At 34.6% G+C, this 10,287-nt stretch overlaps 1 protein-coding gene across 1 annotated transcript; it reads right to left on the reverse strand.

Moving 5' to 3' along the window:
- Positions 1 to 1,837: 1,837 nt before the first annotated feature.
- Positions 1,838 to 2,869, reverse strand: LOC138871644 (uncharacterized). The gene is made up of 2 exons (XM_070149536.1): positions 2,476 to 2,869; positions 1,838 to 2,358 (listed from the first exon to the last, which is right to left on the reverse strand). The coding sequence occupies exons 1-2, from the start codon at positions 2,867 to 2,869 to the stop codon at positions 1,838 to 1,840; spliced, it is 915 nt and encodes a 304-aa protein (XP_070005637.1).
- Positions 2,870 to 10,287: the final 7,418 nt, after the last annotated feature.

Here is a 10,287-nt window from a genome sequence, read left to right on the forward strand (position 1 = left end):
AAAAATTTGATGAACTTGCTAGGGAATTCAGATCATGCATTATTTCCTGCACAAAATCCCATTCTATAGTATCATATGCCTTCCTCAGATCAATTTTGATAAGGCAACTATTAGTAGTAGCTTTCCTGTTGCATAATCTCACCAAATCTTGACATATAAGCACATTTTGCACAATAGTTCTCCCGGCCACAAAAGCACTTTAATTGCCTGAAATTATGTCTGGTAAAACTGTCTTTAACCTCATACAAAGCATCTTAGAGATCACTTTGTATAAGGTGTTACGACAAGCAATATGCCTATAATCCCCCACCTACTCTGCATGACTAGTTTTTGGAACTAGAGTAATTGTTGTGGCATTAAGGCATTCTACCTGTCTGAAAGAACTCCAACATCCCTGGAACTACATCCTTACTTACAATTTCCCAGTAGTCTTTAAAAAATTGACTACCATATCCGTCAAACCCTAGGGCTTTATCTCCTACAATTGCCCAAACTGTTGTTTTCACGTCCTTTTCCTGAAACCCTTGTTCTAGCCAATCTCTCTGCTCCTGATTGATTATTGGCACTTCTCTAACCAGTTCACTACACATATGCTGCCTCTTTCCTACTCTTTCCCCAAGTAGGTTTTTATATAATTCTATAAATATTGTTTCTATCTCCTCTGGATCTTTTTTTGTTTCCCTCTGTCAATCACTAACTGAAAATATCCTGTTCGGATTCCTTCTCTCCCTTATTGCAATATGGAAGAATTTTGTATTTTGATCACCTTGAGTTAACCATTGAACTCTGCTTTTCTGCCTTAGGAACTGGTTCCTAGCTTCTCCCCATATTCTGCACTCCTTGGCTAGCTGAATTTGCTTCTCAATTAGAGCTTTGTTTCTAATGTCTCCTTGTATCATTAGTTGGCATTGTTTCAACTCCTCCATTGCTTGATCAACCTTCCTTTTAATGTCTGAAAATCTTTCCTTGTTCAGTTTAAGTAATACTGCCTTAAGCCTTTTCATTTTCCCTACCACTTGAAATAGCCTGTCCCCAGCTATCTCAACTTCCCAACTCTTCTTTACTTTTTCCTTAAAGTCGGGTGCCAATGTCTACATATTGTAATATTTAAACTGTCTTCTGCTTTTGTATTTGCCATTTTCCCAGTTTATTATGGCTGGGCAACGATCATACAACCCCTCATTCATGTAGTACACCTCTAAACTTGGTAGTGTAGTTATCCATTCTGTGTTCACTACCACTCTATCTGTTCTGCTATACACCCTTTCCTCCCCTTCTTGTTTATTGTTCCATGTTAAATATGCTCCTGAGGATCTCAATTCCTTCAGTCCACATTCAACAACACATTCTCTGAAGTCTTTGATTTCAGACAATGTTACAGGTCTCCCAATTATATCTTTTTTATGAAGGACACAATTAAAGTCTCCCATTAACTACCCAAGGACCAACTACATACCCATTTATTTTCCTCACGTCCTGCCACAATGGTCTTCTAATAGCTGGATCATTGAATTCATATACAAACGTAACACTGTATTTCATTCCAGTCCCCCTGTGAATTACAGCACAATGAATTATTTGTGCAGACACATACTCTATCTGAACCTGCATGATTGTTGGCTCCCAAATCACCCATATTCTGCCCCCTAGATGAGCTCCCAAATTGTGTGTAAGTGACCATCCTTTACATAGATTAAGAGAAGATTTGTAAGTATTACTTCTCTTAATCTTAGTTTCCAGGAGACCAAACAGACTAGCCTTACACTGGTGCAGAAACAGATTCACATCTCTCTGTTTCGTTAGCCTATTAAGTCCCCTGGTGTTCCAGAATCCTATGTTATCCATTAGCTGGGGGGAGTCCCCCACCCTTCCCCTGTTTAGGGTCACCCTTCACACTTTGTTGCTTCTGCTTTGTAGTATTTTTCCCCTGCTCTATCATCTCCATGCTATTGGCCTCTCCCATTGCCCCAAATGAATTCACTAAATTTAGTGTAGTACTAGGACCTCCCTTGACTCTTTGTAAACTGTTTATTCTCACACTATTCCCCTTCTGTACAGATGCACCAGGAGCCAATCCCTGTTGTCCTGCATTTTTGTTTACCCTGCCCCCTTTATTATTCTGTCCCACTATTTGTTGTGTCCCTTTATTCATATTAACTACCTTGCTTTGGTCTGGCTCCTTCCCATTAATGTTTCCTTCTGCTTCTTTGCTTGGATGTATCTCCTGTATTCCTACTTTTTCATGTCCATAATTATTACATTCCTGGCATAGTGTAGGTTTCCATTCATAGTACACTCTTTGCTCTATAATTTTGCCAACTTCATTCTCAAATATTACACTTTGTGGGTAAGGCTGGTCTAATGCAACCTCCACAAGTACCCTAGCAAATGTTATCCTTTCCTTCTATGGTGTAGCTCTATCAGCCTTCAAAAGATTACCAACTAGCACTACTATTTTTATAAGTGCATTCTTACCCCAGTACTTAATGTCAAGTCTTGGAAGTCTAATCCATATCGGCACTTTATTGAAAGCTTCCTTCCTTGTATCTATATCAGGAGACCAAGGCTTTACAATAACTGGTTTTTTATCAAATATCTGGACTCCATCTTCCACCGCCTTCGCCCTACTTTCTGTTTTTATAAATCCTACTAGAAATACACCTCTGTTGACCTGCACTACTTTGTCAATTCTCATTTTCCCCCAAATTCTATGAAAATATCCACTCATAACTGCCGGTGGGGGATTAGAACCCAAAACATACCAAATGATAGAATTGATCCAATATTCCACTTCCTTCTTGATATCCTCCAGCGTAATTTTGACATTTTGCTTCATTGTTTCCTGTGATTTCAAATCTAGACCTTCCATTACAAGGCTATTGGTCACAATTTGACTCCATAACTTCACTATAGGTTCTAGGTATTGTTCTACCTCTAAATTTCCCCACATTCTAACTCATTCACCTATATGTCAGCCCATGATTGTTTCCCTAACGAATTGTGTTCCTTACCATTCAATAGCATCGTCTTCTCCGGTGTTTCCTGTGTAGCATTAGATGTCGAACTTTTATGCAGATCAAACAACATTATACCTTGTAAAACATTGATGTTACGAGTTTTTTTTGTATCCCCAGAATTCAGAACTCCAATTCGTACAGAAGAAGTTTGTTGCATGCACTCCTGGCTTTGTTGCCTTCCTCCTCCAGTCTTCGATTTCCTCGTCATTTTAGCAGTTGCTAAGAGGGAATTTCATTCTAGAGAGAGAAAGTTTTTGATTAGGTCAACTAACACATCTACAACGTTTGAAACTTGTAATCTTAAACTTACCATATTATTTGTGTGGCTATAAATGCTTCATATTAAGAAAATATTAAAAGGTATTAATATTTTTGAAATGGTCTAATAAGGAAATAATGTCAATCTTTTTTAAACAGGAGAAATTCAAAAATAGCCAGATTTATAAGTGATCATTCAAAAATAGCCACAATTTCAATAGTAATCGAAATTTAGCCACTTTTCATGTAAAGATAAATCTGAACGAAAATACTGTTTAAAATCCGAAAAATACTCCAGCATAATATACTGGAGTTCCAGCATAAGTATAATGGAACTCCAGTATATTATAATGGAGTTCCGGCATAGTTATATTGGAACTCCAGCATAATATACCGATCCAACATAATATGCTGGAAGTTCATACGTAGATGCTCCAATCTCCAGTATATTATGCTGGAATTTTCCGCATGTTGGAGTTCCAGCATAATATGCTGGAAGTTCATACACAGGTGCACCGATCTCCAGTATATTATGCCGGACTGGTCCCTGTTGCAGCAATATAGTGGCTATTTTTCAATGACTTTTCAAACGCTGGCTATTTTTGAATGACCAGTTCGAAAACTGGCTAGCCCATGCTATATTTACTTTTTAAACGGATGGAGTAAAACATATGGCCCATTGGTCCTCCAAGATTTTTCTCAACTGTGTTTGATCAGTCTTGCGCACAATTTTTTTTTTTTTTTGAAGAATTAACCCAAATAGCCACCAATCCAACCGCTTAAACTAAAAATAGCCAGTGAGGCATAATATATGCATAATTTATGTATTATATATGTATAATTATGTATAATCTATGTATATGACTAAAAAAAGTAAACAATGAATATAACCGGCTATTTATTAAAGTTCACTTCTTTTTTAGGGCAACCTTTGGAACTCAAAGGATGCTACAACAATCTTCGAAGTTCAAATTCCGTAACGCTGTAATTCAATATGGCTTTATAGTCACCGGATTGTTCCCTTGGAGATCACTAATAGTGAAGAAAATGATATGATTTATAATCTGCAGAAAATATAAAAGATGATTTTAAGATAGATGTTAAGGTGATTAATTACCATCATGGTGGAAAAAAAACACGCTCCTTATTTCCAGAATAAGGCAGTGAAGTTTACAAAAACTGAAAGACTTAAGACATCGATGGAGAAAATCGGATGCACGAGGTTCAGAGGTTTGATCCTTCTTCCTTAAATAACTTAGCATTCAATTAAGTGCACCATTTAATCTTTTTAAAACATGAAAGTCACTAAATAATGTAATTAGATCAGTTCTAAAAAATATTTACATAAAATACCTACTTTGGTGGAAAAACCATGGGTTTATGTGAGCCCTATATAGTTTGGGCCTAGAAAGTAATACCTACAATTTATCGGGAAAAAGACATTGTATAGTCACTCTCAGAATAATGGCCGAAAAAATATATTTTTTTTCCGTATATACACGTTTTATATGTTATATATAAAAATTATACAAATTTTATACACTTTTTCGGCTACGGAATGTAAATAGTATCTATCGCGGGTTAAAAGTGAAAAAACACCTTTTTTATCCTTAGAGAAAAGATCGTTTCTTATTTATTTAATTTATTTTTTTCCTAGACTATGCATACTTATAATTTATCCCTTAGCCAAAAGAAAGATCGTTTCTTATATCTATTTATTTAATTTACTTGTTTGTTTGTTTATTTTCTTCAATGATGTAAACCTGAATTTTATTCTATAGCGGTGATATTTAGGTACAGTGAATCTAATCTTTAAAATATATATTTTATACCTAATATCTTTCGCACTCCCAGAAATACTTTATTTTGTCGCCCAAAAGATATTTACCAAAAGAAAGAGATTTTCATTTGAAAGTGACAATAATAATAATTTTTATTTTATTTGGAGTGTCACCTAATATTAAACTGGTATGCTGGGTGGCTTTAATTTAAAAAACTTATTTATTGAAAAGCAATTTTTCCTTTTTTAAAACCAAATATATGACTTCCATTTTAGTTCAGGAAATAATTACAAGATACCAAAAAATGAAAGGTAAAAATTCTAAAATGCTTATAAAATTGGATCTCGAAAAAGCTTTTGATAAATTGGAATGGTCTTTCCTATATTACACTCTTATTACCCTTCAATTTCCTCCAACTTTTACTCAACTAATTATGTCATGTATCACCACTACATCTACCGCCATTATTATCAATGGAAACCCATCTGAATATTTCACACCTACCAGAGGCCTAAGACAAGGAGACACATTATCGCTATATCTGTTTATCCTTTGTTTTGAAATGCTCTCGCGCACAATCCACACGGCAGTTGATTACCACTCTTGAAAACCCATCTCCCTTGCTAGACGGGGACCTCAGCTATCTCATCTATTTTTTGCTGAAGACATTATTCTCACAGCAAAAATTACTCCTGCCATATGTGATTCAATTGTTGATACTCTTGCCCACTTTACCAATCACTCAGGCCAAACTATAAATTTCCAAAAATCGAATATCTTCTTCTCAAAAAATTGTTCAGTCCCAACTAGACAATCAGTTCTACACCTATTCCATATGAAGGAAGGAAAAACCTTTGGAAGATATTTAGGATTTCCTATCTTTACAAAACCTCCTTCAAAACGGGATTATCAATTCTTACTTGATAATTTCAAAAATAAACTAGCGAGTTAGAAAATAAATTTTTTATCAAAAGCAGGTAGGACAAAACTTATTCGCTTTACTCTCAACCAACTACCAAACCATCTCATGCAATATAATATTATACCTACCTCTATACTTACACATCATACTCGCTATCAACGAAATTTCATTTGGGGCACAATTTCTCAAAAGAAAAAATTGCATCTTATTAAGTAGAATACTGTAACACAACCATTGGACTAAGGAGGATTGGGCATCCAAAATCTCTCTATTAAAAATAAAGCATTACACGTAAGTGACTTGCATGACAACTTTTTAAAAATCCTAATCAACTTTGGGCACAAGTACTACTACACACATATCTACGCCCAAACCATCTTATAAAAAGAAATGTCTCATCCACCTGAAGAAACATAATGCGGGGTTGGTCGTATTGTCATTTAGGGTATAAATGGAACCTTACCAATGGCAGTCATGTGCATTTTTGGACTGATCCTTGGATCAAACATAATTTCACACCTCGCAATTGTATAGCTAGACCATTACCTAGATATGAGGAGCAAAAACTAGTTTCCAATTACTATTACAATCATGCATGGCATTTGGACAAACTGCCTTTCATATTACCACACCAATTTGAGCTTAACATCAAGGGCATATACATGCCTTTATCAATAACCAACTATGATCTAATTATTTGGGCTCTTACCTCAAATGGTATTTTTTCTGTCAAATCTTGTTATACATCACTCATTCCTAATACCACTCAACTTTCTTCTTACAACTGGATTTGGCACTTAAACATTCCACCAAAACTGTCTTTCTTTCTTTGGTTAATTTCCCATAATAAACTTCCCACTGCTACATACCTCTACCATTTAGATATTTTACAATCACCTATATGTACGCAGTGCCATTTGGCCCCTGAAATAATACATCATTTTTTTTTCACTGCCCTAATACATTCCAGTTATGGAACTACCTCAAACTACCTCTCCCACCTTTGCATACTAATACATCTCAAATGAACTATACCTCCTGGTTGTATGACATTATTCATACACCTCTATTATCCACTTCTCATCAAATCTCATCTACTACATTACTACCTTTTGCCCTATGGCGTATATGGATTATAAGGAATAAACACACTTTAGAAAATAAACGGCTTCCATTAAATAGTCAGTTATTAATTACTACAACAACGAAATATTATTACTTAACAAGTCACAAAAAGACAAAAAAGAATTATCAAGCCAAACCTCTATATATTAAATGGCATCCGCCCGCTGCAAATCACTATAAACTTAACATAGATGGATATGGCTCATTTTCCCATGAACAATATGGCATTGGTGGAGACTTTCGTAACCACCAAGGCAGTTGGATTATGGGTTTTGCAGGACAATCAAAACCAGGTACAAACGTACAAACAAAACTCTTTGCACTATTCATGGGGTTGAAAATAGTTGTGCAAAAGAATTTCACACCAATTGTCATTGAAACTGACGCCCAACAACTCATCGGTACTTTTCAAACAGCTTATATGCATTATACTAACATTATTAATGACTGCAAGTTGTTACTTCTGCAGCTGGGTAGCCCATCCATACAACATATCTATAGAGAGCAGAATTGTGTAGCTGACAGTTTAGCTAAATATGGCTCCATACATGAGTTCGAAACTGAAATGATGCCTTTTTGGACATAAAATACGTTTATACAGTTAAAAAAAAGAAGTTACATTTCTACATAAAACGCAGTATAATACTGCATTTTACTTTAACGGAAAGTTAGCCGTTAAAGTAAAACGCAGTATTATACTACGTTTTACAAAAAAAAATTAATTTTTTTATAGAAAAACGCAGTATAATACTACGTTTAAGGAAAATGTAGTATTATACTAGGTTTTCCTATAAAAAAATATAACCCCTCCTTCTTCCCCACGACAGAACCAATCGACATTTTTAACTCCCCCCCCCCATACACCATTTCTGCTGGTCCCCCCTCGATTAAAAAAAATTATTGGGCCCCACCCGTCACATAAAAAGTGAAGAGAGTAGGTCCCGCATACAACTTAAGCCTTGTATTCCTTCTTTCGGGGTCAAAATTTCAAATTTTCGTTATTTCAAAAAACATAAATCGAGGTATTCGGATTTAGTTTATGTCGAAACTCGTGGAGCATATGCATATTTGTTTTCTTGAATGTGTTTCCACGTTGATTTGTGTTATGTTTGCGATTAAATTTGTATGTTATTTTTACCCGGATTAAATTATTAGTGTTTTAAAAAAATAATTAAAACTTGAGAAATAATTTTTATTGTTAATGAAATTGTTCACAAATATCTTTTATTGTTTTATATGTAATTTCATGAATGTTATGTTCATATGTTTGTTGTTTTTATTTAGTTTAGATTATTTATTTGCTTAAAGAATAGTGGCCTTTTAGCGTAGTAAAATATAGAGCTTTTTAACGTACAATATAGAGCCTTATAGCATAGTAAAATATAGAGCCTTTTAACGTAGTAGAATATAGAGCCTTTTAACGTAGTAAAATATCGAGCCTTTTAGCGTAGTAAAATATAGAGCCTTTTAGCGTAGAGTCTCTGTAGTTTAAGTATGTACTAACTACAAACTCTATCCAATTACACTTTACAAAATTAATTATTTAATTTATAAAATAAACTTACAGAACTAACAAATTAATATATGTTGTCAAATTAAATATCGAGCGTGGAACTCATAGTTGTCCAATTAAAAATTAATTATTTAATTTATAAACTAACAAAATTCTAAAAAAATTGAAATTGACACACAAAGGAATTAAGGATAGGTTGGTGCTACTGGGCCTCAAATATCGAGCCTGGAACCCATAGATAATTACTCTGTCCAATTAAATAATTAATTATTTAATTTATTAAACTAACAAAATTTTAAAAATATTGAAATTGACTCACATAATAATTAAGGATAGCTTGGTGCTACTGGGCCTCAAATATTGAGCGTGGAACTCATAGTTGTATATCCTGTCTAATTAAAAATTAATTATTTAATTATAAACTAACAAAATTCTAAAAATATTGAAATTGACACACAAAAGAATTAAGGATAGATTGGTGCTATTGGGCCTCAAATATCGAGCCTGGAACCCATAGATAATTACTCTGTCCAATTAAATAATTAATTATTTAATTTATTAAACTAACAAAATTTTAAAAATATTGAAATTGACACACATAATAATTAAGGATAGCTTGGTGCTACTGGGCCTCAAATATTGAGCGTGGAACTCATAGTTGTATATCCTGTCTAATTAAAAATTAATTATTTAATTTATAAACTAACAAAATTCTAAAAATATTGAAATTGACACACAAAAGAATTAAGGATAGATTGGTGCTATTGAGCCTCAAATATCGAGCCTGGAACCCATAGATAATTACTCTGTCCAATTAAATAATTAATTATTTAATTTATTAAACTAACAAAATTTTAAAAATATTGAAATTGACACACATAATAATTAAGGATAGATTGGTGCTACTGGGCCTCAAATATCGAGCCTGGAACCCATAGATAATTACTCTATCTAATTAAAAATTATTTATTTAATTTATTAAACTAACAAAATTTTAAAAATATTGAAATTGACACACATAATAATTAAGGATAGCTTGGTGCTACTGGGCCTCAAATATCGAGCTCGGAACCTATAGATAATTACTCTGTCTAATTAAATAATTAATTATTTAATTTATTATAACATAAACACACAATTAATATTGTTTAAATTACAGTAGACGACACGGACTTGCCGCCTGTGCATCCTGGACTAGTCGCGGATCAGATATTAGTGTTACAGGGCGACCATAGGTCAGCCTAAGTATGGGAGGGACATGTATTGGATCGGACTCTTCGCGCCAGGAGATCGGACAACTTGTGGGACTTTTTGAGGGAGAGAGCTTTCCATGCCCACGTAGTCCATCGCCTAGGTGCTCGGGCTTCCTTAGGATTTTTGAAATTGGGCGGATGAAACTCGACTAGTCTCTAATCACGGTGTTGATAAAGCAGTAGCGACTGGAGACGCACACTTTTCACCTGCCCACTGGAGAGGCCACCATCACGCTTCAGGATGTTCAGGTTTTGTATGGGCTGCATGTTGATGAACTGGTCGTTGCACTGCCCCAGTATATGAGAGTTATGACGCGTCCCCAGTATTTGGATTTGCTAGGGCAGTATACTGGTTTCAGACCACAGGGTGAGGCTGTAGTTAGAGGGGGTAATCGCATTTCTGTGACAGCTATCAGAC

Source organism: Nicotiana sylvestris, chromosome 6 (genome assembly GCF_000393655.2).
Source record: "Nicotiana sylvestris chromosome 6, ASM39365v2, whole genome shotgun sequence".
Classification (NCBI taxonomy): Eukaryota; Viridiplantae; Streptophyta; class Magnoliopsida; order Solanales; family Solanaceae; genus Nicotiana; species Nicotiana sylvestris.